The sequence below is a fragment of the Mobula hypostoma genome, chromosome 4 (genome assembly GCF_963921235.1).
Source record: "Mobula hypostoma chromosome 4, sMobHyp1.1, whole genome shotgun sequence".
In the NCBI taxonomy this organism is placed as follows: Eukaryota; Metazoa; Chordata; class Chondrichthyes; order Myliobatiformes; family Myliobatidae; genus Mobula; species Mobula hypostoma.
In genome coordinates this window covers 20,093,768-20,114,861 of record NC_086100.1, presented here as the reverse complement: position 1 = coordinate 20,114,861, position 21,094 = coordinate 20,093,768, and the positions used below count along the sequence as shown (strand labels likewise).

The 21,094-nt window shown below is 42.8% G+C and overlaps 1 protein-coding gene across 3 annotated transcripts in view; it reads left to right on the top strand.

The window, feature by feature from the left end:
- gyg1a (glycogenin 1a) overlaps nt 1-21,094 on the top strand; it is a 100,415-nt gene that overhangs the window by 19,104 nt on the left and 60,217 nt on the right. For all 3 annotated transcript variants that reach the window (XM_063044819.1, XM_063044818.1, XM_063044820.1), the window contains exon 2: nt 10,168-10,303. In XM_063044819.1, coding sequence (XP_062900889.1) covers nt 10,168-10,303 — 136 coding nt within the window. The remainder of the gene's footprint in view (nt 1-10,167; nt 10,304-21,094) is intronic.

The window sequence follows — 21,094 nt, the reverse complement described above, 5'->3', positions numbered from 1 at the left end:
TAGTTGTTAAGTCATACGTCTAATACCCAGTGGTGAATGATGGTCCAGAGACTTGTGATAAGTTTAGGATGGTGGTGAATGTTGGTAGCTTGGGTTGAAGCGTTTGATGTTGTGTTTACTGAGCTGGCAATTAGCTCACTGCCAAACTCATTGAACACTGCAACGTCAAACCAGGGAGAAGTCTCCAGACCCACCAATGTGGTTGATTCCCAAATCCTCTCTGAAACAATATGAAATTTGAGGACAAAAATTGTAAATTCACAAGATATAGTCAAAGTGGTTGACCTGGGGTTTTTAAGATCTTAGCAAATTTAGTTTTAGTGATCATAATTGCATCACAGTGACATAATGAGATCTATAGTATGTAGGCAACTGGTTCCGAAGTGGAGTTCTAGTTTGGATTTTCTCATTGTGTCCTGTCAGCTCAAGACCATAAGATGTAGGAGCAGAATTAGACCATTTGGCCAATCACCTCTGCTCCGCCATTTCATCATGTCTGATCCATTTTCCCTCTCATCCCCGATCTCCTGCCTTTCAAGCCCTGACTAAAGTTAGAGAAGTCCATGGAATTTCACTGGGATAATAATTTTCCACCTGGATTCTGCAGTTACAATTCTGAATGCTGGATCTCATTTATATCCATGTCCCTGCAATGAAGATTTCAGCTAGGTAAAGCTGCAGTGCGTTAGTGCGGGTTAGCCTTTGAGCTCTTGAAGAACACCACACTTTAAATGCAGCAGTGTAGGAAAGAGATCTCAAAAGTCTAATTGGGTCATTATTACCTACTAATGGTTTTAGTAGATTTAATAAAAACATTGATCAAATTTTAAACTGTGGCATAAGTAACAAGTTCCTTGAATTATTTTCAAAAATTGTGAGTGATAATGTTTACTAATGTGTTGTGTTTGTGGTATTGAATTGCATTAAAAGAACAAAAATGATTGCAGTATCACATTTTCAGATTTCCAATTGATCAGGTGCCTTTATATAATTTGTGTTTTGTTTTTATTCTGCTTTTGGAATCTTTTGAAGCAGAATTGAATGATTTGTTGATTAAATTTTCTGCTTCCTGCCCTGTCTGATCAACGTGCCAGTTTTTGTCTTGAGAGACTAGACGTGATTCTCTTGTAGCATTTTCATTGTGGATATGGGCGAGATGCAACGTTCTTGGTGCCTGAAATAGATTATATTGGTTCCTTCCGAATAATCCTCCAAGGGTTCCCAATCTGGGGTCCATGGATCCCTCGGGTAATGGTAAGGCTGCATGGCATAAAAAAAAAAGGTTGGGAATCCCCCTAATCCCTGCTTAGAGTCGTAGAAAAGTACAGCACAGAAACAGAAAATGCAGCCCAACTGGTCCATATTGCACCACTTAAACTACCTACTCCCATCGACCAGCACCTGTCTGATCAATGTGCCTGTTCTTGTCTTGAGATGAGAAATTGAGGATTTCTCAGAAGCCATCGAGGTGACTCTGTCAATGGTTATGCTTCTTTTTACTCTCCCACTGTTGAACCAGTCATGATTTGCTATCAAAATCCTGACAAATCATGAAGGGTAGGGCACTAGGGAGTGTAATGGAATAGAGGGATCTAGGAGTACAAGTGTTACAGGTTGGCACAATAGTATTATAGGTTGGCACAGAAGCATGGCGGTTAGTGCAACACTTTATAGCTCCAGCGATCACCAATCGGCGTTCAATTCCTGCTACTGTCTGTCAGGAGTTTGTATGTTCTTCCTGTGGCCACGTGGGTTCCCTCTTGGTGCTCCTGGTTCCTCCCATATTCCAAAGATGTGCGGTTAGGCTTAGTGAGATGAGGGCATGCAATGTTGGTCCCAAAACCATGGTGACACTTGCAGGCTGCTCCCAGTACAATCTTCGGACTGTGTTGGTCATTGACACAAATAATTCATTTCAATGTACACGTGGCAAAAAGTGTTTGAACATACACGTGATAAGAAGTTAATCTTTATCCTTAAGAGAGTGGTGACATAGACAGGGTGGTGGAAAATGCGTTTATCGTTCTGGCCTCTATCGGTCAGAGCACTGAATATAGGTGTTGGGCCATTATGTTGCACTCGTGTAAGTCACTCTTGGAGTATCATGTACAGTTTTGGCCACCCTGTTATAGGAAGGACTTGATTAAGCTAGCAAGAATGCAGAAACAATTTATGTGGATGTTGGCATGACTTGAGGCCCTGAGTTATAAGGAGGAGTTCGTCAGATTGTTCCATATTTCTTGGAATCTAGGAGAATGAGGGATAATGCTTTTCCACTAAGATGGCAGTGCCTTTGATCACAACAGCTTCAACCAGTGGTGCTGTCGCATTTTTAATGTATTTTTTATTATCACAAGGTCCTGCTGGACATTAAGAACTTGAAGTGCTGCAGATCTACCCCATCACAGAATTGCATGTTGGTGGAAAATCTACGGGAGCTAGACTTAGTGCGGATCGTGCTGCTGCAGGTGTTGGAGGAGTTGGTGCGTGAGGGCGGTGTGCAGTATGACAGCAAGTGATTGTCTTATTTGCGAGTGATTATCTTATCTTGGCCCGAAATGTCGACTGTACCTCTTCCTATAGATGCTGCCTGGCCTGCTGCGTTCACCAGCATTTTTTAAGTGTGTTGTCTTATTTGCTATTTCTTTTGTGAACGCAAGACCCTGTTGGACGTGGTTGCTATGGACTGCTGCAAATCTGACTCGCTGATTTACTGGTGGATGGCGGGGGAGCTGCGCGGCTTTGGTCGTGGCGAGGAGTAGGCCTCATGCCGCGGTGTCGCCTGTTTTCAGCCACCCAGGAGAGAGGCGCCGGAGGCAGTGTAGCATAGCGTCCAAGCTAAAGCCAGCGCCCCCCCCCCCCACCAAGATTGGCAGAAGACAAGCTGTATTATATTGGACTGCAGACTCCTGCAACATTCAATGACTGGGGTCATGGACTGTATTCTTTTGTACGATTATATTTTACTGATATTTTATGTGCTTGCTTTCTTGTATGTGCCTTGTGCTGTGTGTGACTGTTGGTACTGTGTTTCATACCTTGGCCCCAGAGTAATGCTCTTTCATTTGGCTGTATTCATGTATGGGGGTTGAATGACAATTGAACTTGAACTATGAAGTGTTTAAAATGAGAGCCATCGATAACAAAGCACATAGGTTGAGGTGAAGGGAAAGACTCAAAAGTGGCCTGAGGGGCAACTACTTCATGCCTAGGGTGGTAAGCATACGGAATGAGCTGCCAGAGGAGATGGTTCAATACAACAGTGTCACTTGAGATGCACCTAGAGGGATTTAGGCCAAACACAGAAAATGCTGACTAGTTAGTTAGGCACAGTGGTTAACAGGGACTGGTTAGGTTGAAGAGTCTGCACCTTCACTGTATTGCTCTGTGACTTCATGAGCACCTATACAGGGAAAGTTGCAAAACTTTTCACATACAGTACTGTGAAAAGTCTTGGTCATGTGTACAGTATATAGCTAGGTTGCCTAAGACTTTTGCTCAGTACTGTAGTAATTTTATGTATTGCACTGTACTGTTGCCACAAAAAAAATAAAATTCATGATGCATGTGAGTGATGATAAACCTGATTCTGATATGGGTCTCTGTTGTGGACTGAGGGTGGGAAGGGGGCAGGGAGGGGGGAGTCATGGTTGGGAAAAGGGGAAGGGAGCGGGACGCACCAGAGAGACATTCTGTAATGATCAACAAACCAATTCTTTTGAATCAAATGACCTTGCCTGTGTCTCGAGGCTAGGTGTGTCTGCACCTGTGCCATCCCCATGCCCCGGGCACTTTTCCACCTGTCCCACACCCCTCCTGCGGCGCCCCACCCTTGCCATTCCCAACAGCCTTTGCTCCTGACGGTTTACAAACTCGCTGTCTGCTCCATGTTGACAAGTACAGTACTGTGCAAAAGCCTGGCTATATGTACATAAGTGCCTAAGACCTCTGCACAATACTCTGGGTTACTTTCCTTTGGTATCACACTATGTCACTGGTATCACTAGATAGTCGATGATAGCTTTGTTTCTAACAATGGTAATTCAAGGTATTTTCATACTTAAGGTAATTGAGGCTTTCTAAAGAGATGGTAATGTTTGGTATGGTGATTCAGATGTAAACTGGCACTGTAAATGGTGTAACACACATCAAAGTTGCTGGTGAATGCAGCAGGCCAGGCAGCATCTCTAGGAAGAGGTACAGTCAACATTTTGGGCCGAGACCCTTCGTCAGGACTAACTGAAAGAAGAGCTAGTAAGAGATTTGAGAGGGGGAGGGGGAGATCCAAAATGATGGGAGAAGACAGGAGGGGGACGGATGGAGCCAAGAGCTGGACAGTTGATTGGCAAAAGGGATATGAGAGGATCATGGGACAGGAGGCCCAGGGAGAAAGAAAAGGGGAGGGGGAAAAAACCCAGAGGATGGGCAGGGGGTATAGTCAGAGGGACAGAGGGAGAAAAAGGAGAGAGAGAAAGAATGTGTGTATATAAATAAATAACGGATGGGATAAGAGGGGGAGGTGGGGCATTAGCGGAAGTTAGAGAAGTCAATGTTCATGCCATCAGGTTGGAGGCTACCCAGACAGAATATAAGGTGTTGTTCCTCCAACCTGAGTGTGGCTACTGAGTAGAGGAGGCCATGGATAGACATATCAGAATGGAAATGGAATATGGAATTAAAACGTGTGGCCACCTGTAATCTTAAGCCGGCAACTTTATGAATTTGGCTAACTTGTCCATGGGTCATGAGGTAGTAAGTACGACGCGGTGGTGCGGCTGTTAGTGCTACTGCCTCGTATCTCAAGCGATCGTGCTATCTGACTTGTCATGAGGGGCATTGTCTGTATGGGTGTCAGTAAGGCAACTTCCTTCATCAGTCATCCTGCATATCTCCTCAGAAATCTCAATCAAGTTAGTGAGGCAGGGTTTCCACCTCTGTATGAATCCACACTGGCTATCCCTGATCGGTCCCTGCCTTTTGAAATATGCATAACTCTTGTCCATTGGGATTGTCTCCAATAAACTGTCCACCACTGATGTAAGACCTACTGGGCTATTGTGACTTAGCGTATGCTGCTGCCTCTGTTGAAAAAAGGAACAACTTCAGCTGTCCTTCACTTTTCTGGCACATCATCTACCGCTAACAAAGACGCAAAGATCTGCACTAAAGCCACAGCCGTCTCTCCCCTTGTTTCCCATTGCAGCCTAAGATAAATCTCAACCAGGAGTTGATCAACCCTAGTGTATCCATTGTCATCGAACACCCCCTCCTCCTCTTCACTAGTGATCTGGCACAGGTTTTTTATCCATGTACTCCTGAGCTCTCGATCATCTAGGTCCTCCTCTTTTGGTAAATACAGATGAAAAGTAGGACATCTCCTGCCTCCGTGGATAGGTTATCCCTTTGGTCCCTGAGGGGGATCTATTCTTCCACATCGTTACCTCGTTCCAGATAAACCTGCTAGCTGGTGAACTGTCTAGCTGCAGCCAACTACGTGGACACATATCGAACACAAATCTAAACTGTTGACACTTAAATGGTGAAAGCAGTTTTATCGGATAAATACTTGATGTTTCAGAATCAGAATTGGTTTTAATATCGCCAGCATATGGGGTGAAATTTGTTAACTTTGTGGCAGCAGTATAATTAAATAATAATGATGAGGGAATAAAACTGCGAATTACTGTAAGTAAGTAGTGCAAAAAATAGAAATAAAATAAAAAAAGTATTGAGATAGTGTTCATGGGTTCAATTTCCATTCAGAAATCTGCTGGCAGAGGGGAAGAAGCTGTTACTGAATTGCTGAGTGTGTGCCTTCAGGCTTCTGTACCTCCTTGCTTGGGTGGGGGTGGGGTCATTGCCTTGCTACTGCTTGTGCGTGGGAGGCTTTTGGGTTTTTAACGTTTAACTGTCATTCATTTTTGGGGCACTCCTCTGTTTTCGTGGATGTTTGTGAAGAAAAAGAATTTCAGGATGTATATTATATACATTTCTCTGACATTAAATGCACCTAGCATTGAGAAGAGGGTATCTCCTGGTGTCCTTAACGATGGATGCTGCCTTTTTTGAGGCATCATACCTTAAAGATGTCCTGAATGCTATGGTTAGTGCTGATGATGGAGCTGGCTAATTTTACAATCTCTGCAGCTTACTCTGATCCAGTACTATAGCCTCTCCATGCCAGACGGTGATGCGGCCAGTTAGAATGCTCTCCGTGGTACGTCTGTAGAAATTTGAGAGTGTTTTAGGTGACACACCAAATCTCCTGAAACTCCTAATCTTGTTGTGTATCACACAGATGAGGTTTCAAGTTTAAAATTTCAAGCTTTTATATTAATTTGCTGGAACACAGAGACGAGGAGGGAACGTTCTGATTGTTACGGAGTTTTGCTTTGGCAGCACCTATCAATCTGCTGAGCTAGGACCCATGAAAAGTCAGAGCACAGCACAGATTCAGCAGAATGAGAGCAGTTGCAGAGACTTGCAGAAAGTTACAGTTTAAGTAAGTTTAGAAGATGGTGTGAAGTGGTAACAAATTCCTTTTCTTAAAAAGATTCAGCAGAATGGATGAAAAAATTATCCAAGCTCATATTCATGTCGTGGGCATTCATACCCAGGGTACAAATCAATAGTTCCATTTAATCGGAGTATGTATACACCTGAAATATTGGGAAAATTGGAAATAATACAGAAAATATGTAGCTCGGGTAGTTGATATTGGTTTGAGTTGTTCTCTGATCTTGGCAATTTACTTGCAAACATTTCACCACCATACAAGGAGACATTATCAGTACACTCAAACACTCCATCCTCATTTTCATTTTCCATTTTGAATCATAGTTAATTCTCTGTTGACCTCTTACAAGTTCAAAGTACACTTGTTATCGAAGTATGTATACAACCTTGAGATTTGTCTCCTTGCAGGCAGCAACTAAATAAAGAAACACAATAGAGACCATTTAAAAAAAAATCATACACCAATGTGCAGAAAAAAACAAATTGTGCAAACAATAAAAGCAAGCACATAGCTGATGTTCACAAAAGGAAGACCAAAGCCACAAAGCCAGTCATCACTGCAGCTGATCCGGTAGCCTGTTGGTTGCAGGTCATAGCCTCGGTTCAACACGGAGACGAGTAACCCTCACTGCCCTGACACCCTGACTTTTTCGATCTGGCCTGGCGTTTACATTGCACGAACCTCAGGCTGTTCCTCACTCTCAGACCTGGGCCTTGCCACTTCGAGTCAGCCCATATTCAACCATCCCACCTTCTTTACAATTGAATTCCAGGAAGGCACTGAAATAAATCTGGAGGAAAATAATTTTAATAGGATGGAGATCTTGCTCTAAGTAAGAACTGGAATTCAATTGTAAACAAGGTGGGATAGCTGAAACCTGATTGGATGAGGACTAACCAATCAGGAGGAACAGATGATGGGGGTATAAATACCACCAAACTAGACATATCCAGGCATCCCTGATGAACATGGCAGAGTTGGTCATTGAAATGTCGGTTAAAGCTGATACTTGTACCCAGCTGGAAGCCTGAGAAGAATTTTTTTTATCATATACATCTGGAAAGCACTAGATCCCTTGTCAACTGATTATTCTTCCAGACAGACACTGCCTGACCTGCTGAGTTCCTCTAACATTTTGTGTGTGTTGCTCTATATATGGACCCTGTGTAGTTCAGTGAATAACTTTTTTAAATTTTTCCATTTTTACAATCTCTGGTAATCTTAAAGTTAAGTGAAAAATCATCTGACATTCCCAATAAATAATAGATTCCAAACTCTTTCAAGTTCAGAGTGCACATTATTCTGGAGCAGTCAACTTCATATGAGACTTTTGGTGGTTGCTCGGAATTTGAAATACTTGAAAAATGAACTGATCTGGAGCACCTTCATAGATAAACTAGAGCATAAACTAAGTGGTGATTGATGTTAATCATTGGCCGACGGTTTTTATTATTAGAAGCCACACCTTGCCAAATCAGATAGTCGGAGTTATTCCTCATGAAGCCAAGTTTTCCTTCGGGCTCAGTAGCTGGTATGTGCCCACTAGGCTGAATTTCAGATATCTGTAACTTGATGACTAAACAAAATACGAGGCAAGCAGTAATTCTTTCGATAAAACTCTGCAATTCCATTTCAGGAAGTTTGAGAAGAACTAAGCTTAACTGGAGCAGTGCTGGGGTGTCCAGTTCTGCTAGATTAACAGATCTGTCCTTCTGTGGAATTCTATTCTGCAATGGCAATCCACTTGTGTAGAATTTACCAAGAAAAAACATGTCATAGACCACAGCACATGATGATGATATCCTCTGATAGTAAACAATAAAATAAAGGAGTACGTTATGTGCTTTGCATTGGAAAGGATGGATAGAAGGAATAGTGATGTCTGTACGTCCCATACTAGTGAAAGCTATTTTCTATGTTGTAGTAGTAGTATTAGTGTGATCACTCAAGTAGAGTATGATTTTTGCCAAAGGTGTTGTCTCTTGGTGGGTCCTTAGGTGGCTGCAAGAGGCCAGATCCAGGATCCAATGTTCTGGTAGGGTGGATTCCCTTAAAGGAGAACATCTGTGTGTGACCTTGTTCAGCATAGGGAGGCTGATGCACAGGCAGCCTCCACACAGTCCTTGACAGATTGGGGTCAGGGTCCAGAATCAGGTTTAATATAGAGAAAAGAAATGAAATGGTGTTCATGGGTTCGATGTCAATGTGGAAATCTGATGGCAGAAGCTGTTCCTGAATCGTAGTTGCTCCTGTACTTCCTCCCTGATGGTAGCAGCGGGAAGAGGGAATGCCCTGGGTGATGAGGGCATGCCTTCCAGTGGCGTGGAATGCAAGATGACTGGGGATCCCTCAATGTTGCAGTGTCCCTCTGCCATTGTGATATGTCATCATCTTCCGCCAGCTCTACCGTTGAGGTCTTAGTTGGATCGCTCTTTGTCTGGAGCCTCCCCTTTGACTTCAGCTACATAGGTGACCCTACAAGGAGCTAAGCTCCAGCCGACGACACTGTTAGGAGGCCTCTCTACCATGACAAGGTAAAGATCTCAGAAAAGCATTTTCTATGTACAGAAGATGTAACTGCCAATTTTCATTTATGAATGCAATGAATGAGAGCCCCAGGCTAAAGCAAACTGTGTGTAACAAGAAAAACCTGAACTTTTTAACTTTATATGACCTTTCCTCAGGAATACAAAAAACTAGAAGTCACAGCTTTACATTCCAGAGAAGGGGTTAAGAAAGCAAAAACAACGTGGTGACCAAGAGAGACTCCATTCACACCATCAGCAGTGACGTACTGGTCTGAGAGGGTGGGGAGGCCTTGCTAATCTTAGCTGCTAAATTTGTCAAAGAGTTATGAATAGAGGGAGATGAACGATAGGAAAGCAGGGGAAATTGTTGGGAAGTGTGAAATGCAAATGTAATTACTGGCAATCTGAAAGTTGAAAACTTTTCATTGTATCTGGCTAGTTCTGGTACAAACAGGAAAGGTGGGTTATCTGAAATTGGTACTTGTTGCACACACTTGGTTGAATTGTGCTCTGAGGGCTGTACCATGCCTAGTCATGTAGTGAGATGCTACTTTCTTGACCCTGCAGTTTCATTACAGCTGTGTAAGATTCCATAGGTGTAGAGGTTAGAAGACAAATCAACATTTAGGGCAACCAGAAGTTTGCGTCATCCTGCAAGTAGATTTGAGAGTTCTACAAGGCAACTGCACAATCCATATTTGTTTTTCCAATGCAGAGAACACACTGAATGCAGCCCACTAAACCAGTTCTGATGAAAGTTCATTGACTTGAAGTGTAAAATCTGTCTCTTCATTTTACTCTTTCTCTCTGAGTATCCCACAATTCCAGCATCTCCAGTTTGATTACTGTTTCGATTTTTAACAACAGCCTTGTTTCAGTGACACTGGCTGGCTCCTTCCTGTACTGCTTTCCTACATTGTTCATTCAGTGCTAATGAGGAAACATTGCAGATAAGGAAACGTTTTGAAGTATTTTGTGAAGAGTGGGTATTTTTACTGAAAGCTGCTTTCTGCACCAGATACTGCTTCTCTAGAAGGCTTGAAATGACAATTGAGTAAATGTTCATGACCTTAAATGCAGGTTGGAACTGAACAATATCATGCTTTCTTATTTTATTTTCAGATCAAGCCTTCGTAACGCTAGCAACTAATGATCTATATGGGAAAGGAGCCCTGGTGCTAGGAACTTCATTGCGAAATCACAAAACTACAAGAAAACTAGTGATTCTTGTTACTCCCCAAGTAACTGACAACATGAGGTACTTGTATATAGCGTTCAGTGGTTGTTTATACTCGATCTGGGCACAATTTTGTTCCACTTTGGCACATTTAACAGTTCCCATTGTCTGATTTGAAGATCTTGTACAGTTAAAAATAACCAATTGACCCAACAGCTTTGACCATTCCCTCCCTTCTCCTTTCCTCCCCGACACTCAGGACCTGCCTCTGGTTCCCCATGTTTTTCCCTTGTATTCCATGGTCCATCATCCTCTATTAGATTCTTCCTTCTTTATTCCACCATTCAGCTCCTAGCTTTTCCCAACACCCTCCCACCCACCTACCTTCTTCCTCACCCTGGTTTCACTTCTCACTTGCCAGCTTGTACTCCTCCCCCACCTTCTTATTCAGGTTCCTGCCCCCTTCCTTTCCAGTCCTGATGAAGGGTCGCTGCCCAAGACGTTGACTCTTTCATTCCCTCCTTAGATGCTGCTTGATTTGCTGAGTTCTTCCAGCATTTTGAGTGTGTAACTTCGATTAGCTGCATTGACTTTCCATTAATTAGTCTACTATCATTTCTCTGACCATTTTTAGCCTCTCTCTCTCTCTCTCTCTCTCTCTCTCTCTCCCTCTCCCTCTCTCTCTCCCTCTCTCTCTCCCTCTCCCTCTCCTCTCCCCCCTCTCCTCTCCCCCCTCTCCTCTCCCCCCTCTCCTCTCCCCCCTCTCCTCTCCCCCCTCTCCTCTCCCCCCTCTCCTCTCCCCCCTCTCCTCTCCCCCCCTCCCCCCTCCCAACTTGCTTTTCTGTAGTTGGTATGAAGATCAAAATGTGTTGAGCAGAAAACTCTCTTGTGGTCTTTTAAGTGGTTCGCACCTTGAATGGCATGAGCCCAAATTTATATTGTGCTACTGTGGACAGTTAATGATCACGTCCCTGAGCAGGTTGTGATGGGGCGAGAACAGAATTATGGGAAACTGAAGAACAGTGTCAGTTTTAGTTTTACGGACGACTTAAAGAGCTCTGAGGAGAGATGACTCTCCGAAGTTGGAAAAAATTTTTGCAAACAATCAAAAAGAAAAGATATGGCAGGAAAAGGAAATGGAATAGAATTGCAGTGGAAGAAAGTCATAGTGCTGGAGTTTAAGAATGTTTTTGAAAAGAAAAAGTATGGAAATAAGTTAATTTTGGATTGTTAGAAATCAAAGCCCTGTTGTAAATGTTGAAGCAATAATAATGATGTGGTATTTGTATGCTAGCTTCTGACATGAGAGAATATGCAGTCACCAATACAGAAAAGCTTATTTTAAACTATTATCCAGTTTTTGATTTATTATTTGTAGTGTGATAATGGCCACAATGTTTCAAACTATCTTGTTTCACCACTTGACTTTGTATTTTGGCAAATCTCATTGTCTAATCATTCCTGTTTAGAAACCTAATCCCAAACTTGGTGAAAGGTGATGGATCTGTTCCCATGTGCAGATATAAATGCTCAAAGGAAATCAGTGGATAGGCAGATGAAAACTGAACAGCTTTAGAAAAGCAGATTCTGGAGGTGTGATTTTAAAAATGTGTACGGTATAACTGGTACATTGGAACATTAATTGAGTCCGATGAGAACACAATAACCTTAGAGATGAATGATAGGATCTGAATAGTAGGGTAATGGACAAAATGAGCATTGAGAAGGTCTGAAAGATTGCATTAAATTGAATGTAACTAAATTCTGTACAACTAACTCCAAGCTGGATTCACTCCAATAGAATCTTTTATTATTCTGTACGAGTCGGGAAAGGTTTTGACATATAGGCATTGAACAAAGTAAAATGCAGATGGACTCTTCTTGTCAACCTGACTTGAAACATTTTTATTGTGTTTTCAAAAATAATCTGGATTGGATGTGTGAAGATCTTTGAATGAATGACCGAAGCAGCCCTACCTTCCCCAGCCCTATAACCCCTCTGGGATCAGCACACCTCCAGTAACTGTCCCCACTCTTGCTTGTTCTGTCATTGTCAACCATGGTTTAGGTTGCCAAAGTTCTAAGTTTTGGAACTTTCTTCTCTTTTGAAGATGCCTCTTCAGTGTGCATCATTTTCTCCTAGGCCTTTGGTTGACTACTCTTGGTGGCTAGGTGCCAATTTTTTCTTGAAAATTGCAGCTATGAGGCACCTCGATGTTTTGCCATTTAATAGAGCTCTATTTGCTGTGCTTTGTTCCCAGAGCTCTGCTCCCTAATTAGGTTTAGGCTTGGCCTGTGATTTACATTTTGTTCGATTTGCAGACTGCTGAGGGATGTTCTGTGTGATCTCTCTGCAAACGATAGGACACTAATGAATGAAGCAGTGCAATACCAGAGAGTGCATCTGCTGGCACCACTTTGTAAATGGAGTCTGCAGCCTTGGAAAGAATCTTTACCTGTGCTCCCCACAGGCTTTCTTCATGGTTTTATTATAGAAGTCAGTGATCGCTGTCTGTGATTAATTTCCTTCTAAGCAGATGGGTGTGGACCTTCTCACATCTTTTGTACAAGTATTGCAACTATCAAATACTGTCTATCTATGTTGATCCTTCTTGTATCTGCCTTCATCAGTACTTTATCTTGGGTAGTAGGGTGGAGATGCATCTCTGCCAAAGGGGGTGTAAGATGCTCCTTCCCTCTGCTAGCCTGCAGCTCACCCTTGGGAAAGGTGTTACACTTGCTTCGCCCCCACCGCCCCCCAAAAAAAAATCAGAGCCATGTGAAACCATGGGAGCATGTGGTGGATGGTCGTATGAGCAGCTGGTGCACATCACCTGGTTACGCAACCACTGACGCCAGGCAGACCGTCTCTGAAGAGTATTGATAATTGATAAATTAATAATGGGAAGTTGGATGATTTAAAATCCAATAAAAGACAACTAAAAAGCCGTAAGAAGGGAATCAATGAAATATGAGGGCAAACTAGCCAATAATGTAAAGCAGGATACTAAAACTTTTTTTTTCAGTTTTATAAAGAGCAAAAAGGAGGGGAGAGTTGATATTGGACCACTGGAAAATGATGCCTGTGAGGTAGTAAATGGGTACAGAGAAATAGCAAATAAACTTAAGTACTTTGCATCAGTCTTCACTGTGGAAAACATTAGCGGTGTGCCAGAGGTCCGTGAGTGTCAGGGAGCAGGAGTAAGTGCCATTGCTCTTACAAAGGAAAAAGTGCTTGGCAAACTCAAAGTTCTTGAAATGGATAAGTCACCTGGACCAGATGGCCTGCATCCCAGAGCTTCAGAGAGGTTGCTGAAGAGATGACGGATGCATTGATTATGAGCTTACAAGAATCACTTGATTCTGGCATGGTTCTGGAGGACTGGAAATTTGCAAATATCATTCCACTTTTTAAAAAGGGAGGAAGGCGAAAGAAAGGAAATTATAGGCCAGTTAGCCTAACCTCAATGGTTGGGAAAGTGTTGGAGTCCATTATTAAGAATGAGGTTTCGGGTACTTGGAGACTAATGATAAAATAAGCTGAAGACTGCAGTGAAGGCCAAGTATATTTAAAGCAAAAATTGATACTTTCCTGATTGGTCAGGGCATCAAAGGTTATGGTGAGAAAGTGGGTGTATGGGGTTGAGTGGGAACCCGGTTCAGCCATAATGGAATGGTAGAGCAGACTCGATGGGCTGAATGGCCTAATTCTGCTCCCATGTGTTATGGCTGGGGTCACCCGTCTTGTAAAGAGATTGCCCAGAAGAAGGCCACTATCACCACATCATATAACATGGCACATAATGAATGAACATGTTTGTTTGACTGGTACTGTGGCTTCTATCTAGATGAATACACTTGTAAGATAGCAGTATATTTGTTTTGAGTAGTGTGATTGACTCATCATCATGTCTGCCATCTTGTGATCACCAGTATTTAGTATCTTTGTGTTCTTTGAGTTCTCTCTGGTTTTCAACACGTTCTGACTCAGTGTCAGGAGATTTCCTGAATTGACTTACCCCTTAAATGCTTCTTGGTTCTTTCCTGTCCTTTGTCACTTTCTCCCTGGTGTTTGACTGTGGCTTTTTCTGGGCTTAATTCCAGTTGGCATAATGCCATCTGAAAAGCTGGAATTTAGCAAGCACCATTCACTCCATAGATCAGAGTGTCATCGAGTCATTATGTGGTAGGAGGAAGGACATTCGGCCTGCTAAATTCATGTCAGCTCAGTAAGGCATTGCAGCTGGACCTACATCTCCCCTCTGTGTCCAAAGATCTGTAAACTTCTTTCTGTCCAGTACCTATCTGGTCAGCTTTCATTGTCTCCACTTCCACCACCCGAGTGGGCATTGAGTTGTAGATCAAGACACACAAAATGGTGGTGGAGTTCAGACATTATCTGTGGAGAGGAAGTTAACAGTCGATATTTTGTGCTGAGACTCTTCTTCATTGCTCAAGATTTCCTGCATCTGCAGATTGTCGTACTGAATTCTGGGTCACTGATACTTGTTGCATAACCATGTTCTTTCTTGATTTCTAGCTGAATATTTGTCCAAACACTTAAAGCTGTTATCTGTCATCTCCTCTAACTTCACAGCTTTTCTTTGCCTATTTTATGTAAACATGAGTCTTGACCATCTCTATCCAATCTCCTCTCAGCTCTCCGATATAGAAAGAAGAAATCCAGCTTTTCTGGGTGATGCTTGGTGGTAAAATCCTTCACCCCAGAACACTAAATCTCCTCGGCACCTAGTGAGGGCCTTCACATGGGATGTAGCACCAAAATTGTTTATAGTCTTCTCATGGCTTTTCATGTTTTTTTTTTAAAATCAGTTGTTAAATCTTCTAAGTATGTGCTGCCATGTTTATCAGTGGTTAAATCTTCGTAATATGTCCTGGCAATTCACAGGTCTACAGATCTTGCACTTTTTAAGAGTTGTTCCACTCAGCCTGTGTGTTTTTCTTCCCCAACCCTTTTGCCAAAATGCATTATTCCAGACTTCTCTTTATTAAATTCCATCATTTACCTGTCTCCCCATTTGGAGCCTGTTGTAATCAACTGGTATGAAGCTCTCTAATTATTTTTAAGTTTAATAACTGGCCATTTTAAAATGTGACTTTATCTCAGTATCCCATGATATTTACGTCAGAAAGAAGGCTACTAGTATTAACTCTTGGGCAGTACCGTGTTCTGCCACCTCCCAATGGAGAAGAAAACACATGTATTACAGTTTGTTGATTTGTGCCATTGTGTCTAACTTAAACCAAGGTGACACTGACTGCCTCTCTTTTAAACTTCAGTTTTCAAATTTCAGAGTAAATTTATTATCAAAGTACATGTATGTCACCATCTAAAACCCTGAGATGCACTTTTTGAGAACATGCTCAGTAAATCCATAAGAATAATAACCATAATAGAATCAATGAAAGACCTCACCGATTTGGGTGTTCAACCATTGTGCAAAAGGCAACAGACTGTGCAAATACAAAAGGAAAGAAATGACAACAATAAACAAATAAATAACAAATATCGAGAACATGAGATGAAGAGACCTTGAAACTGAGTCCATAGCCTGTGGGAACAGTTCAGTGATGGGGCAAGTGAAGTTTGGTGAGGTTAACCCCTTTGTTTCAAGAGCCTGATTATTGAGGGGTAATAACTGTTCCTGGATCTGGTGGTGTGAGTCCTGAAGTTTCTGCTGGCAGCAGTGGGTAGAGAGCATGATGCTGGAGTCCCTGATGATGGATGCTGTTTTCCTGCGACAGCACTCCGTGTCGTTGTGCTCAGTGGTGGGGAGGGCTTTACTGTGATGGACTGGGCCGTATCCACTACTTTTTGTAGGATCTTCTGTTCAAGGATATTGGTGTTTCCATACCAGTCTGTGATGCAGCCAATCAAGATGCTCTCCAGCACACGTCTATAGAAGTTAGTCAGCATCCTCTTTGATACTTTGTCAAATACTTGATCCACATGGGCATCGTCCAGAGCACTTACCACATCAAGTAAAACAATTTAGTAAATTTGTTCAGACACTGCTGCCTTTTACCTCAACTCTGATTTCTCTAAGTAGCTCCTGATGTTTTTGTGTGATTACTTATGTCTTAGATTTTGCCCACCATGATACCAGCAAGAAGAGAGCATGATTGGGGTCTTGGATTCTGCTTTCCTGTGGCACCACTCCATGTAAACCTGCTCTTATTATCTGGATCAGTCAGTCAGTCAGTGAGCCATAAGACATAGGAGTGGAATTAGACCAGTCGGCCCATCAGGTCTGCTCTGCTAGTCCATCATGGCTGATTCATTATTCCTCTCAACCTCATCCCTCTGCCTTATCCCCATAACCTTTGATGCCTTGGTTAATCAAGAACCTATCAACTTCCACCTTAAAAATGCCCAGCGGCTTGGCCTACACAGCGATCTGTGGTCATGAATTCCACAGATTTACCACCCTCTGGCTAAAGAAATATTTTCCTCATCTCTGTTCTAAATGGATGATCCTGAAATCTGAGGCTGTGCCCTCTGGCCCTAAACTTCCCCACTATAGGAAACACCCTCTCCACGTCCACTGTATCCGGATCTTTCGATATTCAGTAGGTTGCACTGAGAACCCCCACCCCTCATTCTTCTAAGCTCCAGTGAGTACAGGCCCAGAACTATCATAAGCTCCTCATATGTTAACACTATCGTTCATAGGTCATTCTCAAGAACCTCCTCCGGACCTTCTCCAATTCCAGCACATCTTTTCTTAGATAAGGGGCCAAAAACTGTTCACAATACTCCAAATGTGGTCCAGCCAACGCCTTATAAAGCTTCATCATTACATACTTTCTTTGTATTCTAGTCCCCTGGAAATGAATGCAAATGCTGCATTTGCCTTCCTTGCCACTGACCCACCCTGCAGGTTAACCTTTAGGGAATCCTGCACACTGACTTCCAAGTCCCTTTGCATCTCTGATTTTTGAAATTCCTTGCCTTTTAGAAAATAGTCCACAGCTTTATTCCTTCTGCCAAAGTGCTTTCCCTCAACACTACCTCCACCTATCTTCATATGGTCCACAAACCTGCCCCAGAGCCATCAATTCCTTCACCCAAACCATTGACATACACCGTGAAGAGAAGCAGTCCCAACCCTGACCTTTGCGGCACACCACTGGTGTGGCAGCCATCCAGAAAAGGCTCCCCTTGATTCCCACTCTTTGTCTTCAGCCAGTCAGCCAATCTTCTATCCATGCTAGTACCTTTGCTATAATGCCATGGGCTCTAATCTTGTTAAACAGCGTTATGAGTAGCACCTTGTCAAAGACCTTATGAAAATACAAGTAAATAACATCCACTGACTCTCCTTTGTCTATCCTGCCTGCTTGTTGCTTAAGGAATTCCAACAGATATGTTAGGCAAGATTTCCCCGTTAGAAAGCCATGCTGACTTTGGCCTATTTTATCTTGTGCTTCCAAATATCTCGGAACATCATCCTTCATAATGGACTCCATCTTCTTTCCAGCCACCAAAGTCAGGCTAACTGGCCTGTAATTTCCTTTTTTCTGCCTCCCTCCCTTAAAGAATGGACTGATATTGGTAATTACCCAGTGCTCTAGAACCATTCCAGAACCTAGTGCTTCTTCAGAGGTCATTGGTAATGTTTCCACAATTTCTTTAGTTACCTTTTTCAGAACCCTGGAGTGTAATCCATCTGGTCCAGGTGACGTATCTACCTTCAGGCTCTTCATCTTCCCAAGCACCTTTTCCTTAGTAATAGCTGTGACACTCACTGCTGCTCCCTGACGCCCTAGCACTTCTGCCATTTTTCTGGTGTTTTCCACAGTGGCGACTGACACTAAATACTTAGTAAGTTTGTCTGCCATTTCTCTATCCCTGATTACTACCTCTCAATCATCATTTTCCAGTTGTGCAATATCCACTCTCACCTCTCTTTTACTCTTTATATAGCTGAGAGAAAACTTGGTATCATTTTATATTATTGGCTAGCTTGCCTTCATATTTCATCTTTTCTACATGGCTTTTTTTTAATGTTACATGTTGGCTTTTAAAAACTTCCCAATCCTTTACTTTCCACTGCATTTTGCTATATTATATGCCCTCTTTTTTGCTTTTATGCTGGCTTGGACTTCCTTCGTCAGCCACAGTTGCCTCATTCTCGCTTGAGAATATGTTTTTATGTTTGGAATATATCTTTCTGGTGCCTTCCAAATATCCCCCATGAACACCTGCAATTCCTATTCCGTCATCATCCCTTTTGGTGTCCCCTTCCAGTCAACTTGGCCAGCTTCTGTCTCACGTTTCTGTAATTCCCTTTGTTGTTGTTCAATCATTTAGTTGAGTCTGATTCTTCATGACCTCATGGTCCATAGGGTTTTCGTGGCAAGGAACGGATGTAGATTGCCGGGCCTTTCTTCCACGCAGATACTGCTGGTTGGGACCCAGTTGGGTTTGAACACTGAACCATCTGCTTTGAAGTCCAGTGCTGATGCCACTACACCACCAGCCTTACTCCACTGTAGTACTGATACATCTGACTTTAGCTTCTACTTCTCAAACTGAAAGGTGTATTCTATCATATCATGATCAGTGCCTCCTAAGGGGCCTCTTTACCTTGAGCTTCCTAATCAATCTGTATTGCCCCTAGTGGGCTCAACTGCAAGTTGCTCTAAAAATCCTTTCTAATACATCCTTACTTTCAACTTACTTTACTCTCATCCACTGACTCTGCCAACACGATCCTTTTTGTTTTATTTGACGGCATCCTTTTCTGTGCTAAACACTGACGCAAAGTATTCCTGCTGAAGTAGTCATTCACTGTGACGTGGTCTACTCAAATGTACTCGCAAAATGACCTCACACTAATGAAAGCAAATATGGAATGAGTGATGGCTTGCAGAGCATCTTCAGTCAGTCTGCAAGGGTGACCTTGAAGTTCCAGTGACTTAATTTTCACCCTGTCCTACCTTCACTCTAACCTCTGCCTTATGCTTCCTTCATTGGTGCCCAACAGAAGGTGAGGCAGCATTATCATATTCCATCTGGGCACTGGGCACAGAGTTCTTGGTTCTCGATAGTATATTTAATAATTTTAGGGAACCGCTCTTTTGTTTTTTCACCTTACAGATGTGAGCATACTGTTCTTTCTCTCTAGCACCTGCAGTAGCCAGCTTGCAAAGTAATTGTTACTTGAAACAACATTAGACGGCGCCTGATCAGTTATATGTTGAACATGGAACACTACAGCATAGGAACAGCCTCTCTGGCCCATGATGTCTATGCCATCCAACATCCCAACCAAACTAATCCTATCTGCCTCCAGATGGCCAATATTTAGGGGCAGCATGGTAGTAAAGTGGTTAGCATAATGCTTTATGGTACCAGCAAACTAGGGTTAATTCCCACTGCCACCTGTAAAGAGTTTGCACGTCCTCCATGTGACTGCGTGGGTTTCTTCCGGGTGTTCCAATTTCCCCCCGCAGTCGAAAGACGTGTCGGTTGGTGGGTTCATTGGTCATTGTAAATTGTCCTGTGATTAGGCTTGGATTAAATTGGACGATTGCTGGTTGGCGCAGTTCGAAGGGCCGGAATGGCCCTATAATAAATCAGCCAGCGCAATCAAAGGCTGCACTCACCTCAGGCTTTATCTCTTCTTGCTGCCTTTGCTGTATCTAATAAATAATTTAAAATAATAATAAATAAATCTTTCCATTCCATGTGCTCACTAAATACCCCGTAAACATTGTTATTTTAGCTGTCTCCTCTGGCATAGCATTCCAGGCACTGAACTCTTTGGAAAAAGTTGTCTTTTAAATCCCTTTTAAACTACTCCCCTCCCCCACACACACCTTAAAGCTATGCCCTCTAATATATCACAAAATGGCGGCCTCTGAATTATTTGACATTTTCTGAATTATTTGACATTTTCCTCATGCTCTCTCAAACCTTCCTTTTCTCTGCAACCTCACATCGCTTTTTCCAGTTCCATTAAAATGAAACAAACTGTTTCTCTCCCCATGCATGCCACATCCCTTGCTGAGTGCTTCTGGCATATTCAACTTTTAATACAAAATATTGAGTAAATTCTGGCCTACTCTCCACCCTAACCAATGGTCATCTGCTAGGCCTGCTCTTCCCTTATATTCTCTGTGAGCCACTTCATTTTCCAAGCATTATTAAGTTTCAAATTAGTAATTTACCTTGTGTTTCTATTTAGATCAGAGGTTCATTTATATTAACCGATGGGTCCACGGACACCATGTTGAGGTACAGCATGGAAAAGGACCATGCGAACCTTCAGGCCATGCCCCAGCAATCCCCCAATTTAATTTCAATCCTAGCCTAATCAAGGGACAATTTACAATGACCAATTAATCTACCAACTAGTATAGGATATGGAGCACCCAGAGGAAACCCATCTGATCACGGGGAGAAGCTACAAACTCCTTACAGGCAGTGACGGGAATTGAGCCCCGGTCGCCTGCACTGTAAAGCGTTGTGCTAACCACTACGCCACCGGGCCACCCCGTGATGACGGGTGACGTGCTGCTGGTACATTCAACATCTAGAAATCGTAAGCACACAGTGATTGCAGTACAATAGATACAGTTTGTATGCTTGTGTCTCTGTCAACATAAAGTGCTTGGTTTGGCAACTGCTGTACTCGAGACCACAAGAAACAGCTCACACACTCCAGACTCCTCTCCATGGACTTTGCCCATAGTACTCGGGCCTTGGTAAAGCAGCCAGCATAATCAAAGGCCCCAGTCATCCCAGGCTTTATCTCTTCTTCCTGCCCTTCCCCCACCCCCACTCCTATTGGGTAGACTCCAACAGGCTCAAGGGCAGCTCCAGTCCTGCTCTTGAATTGGACG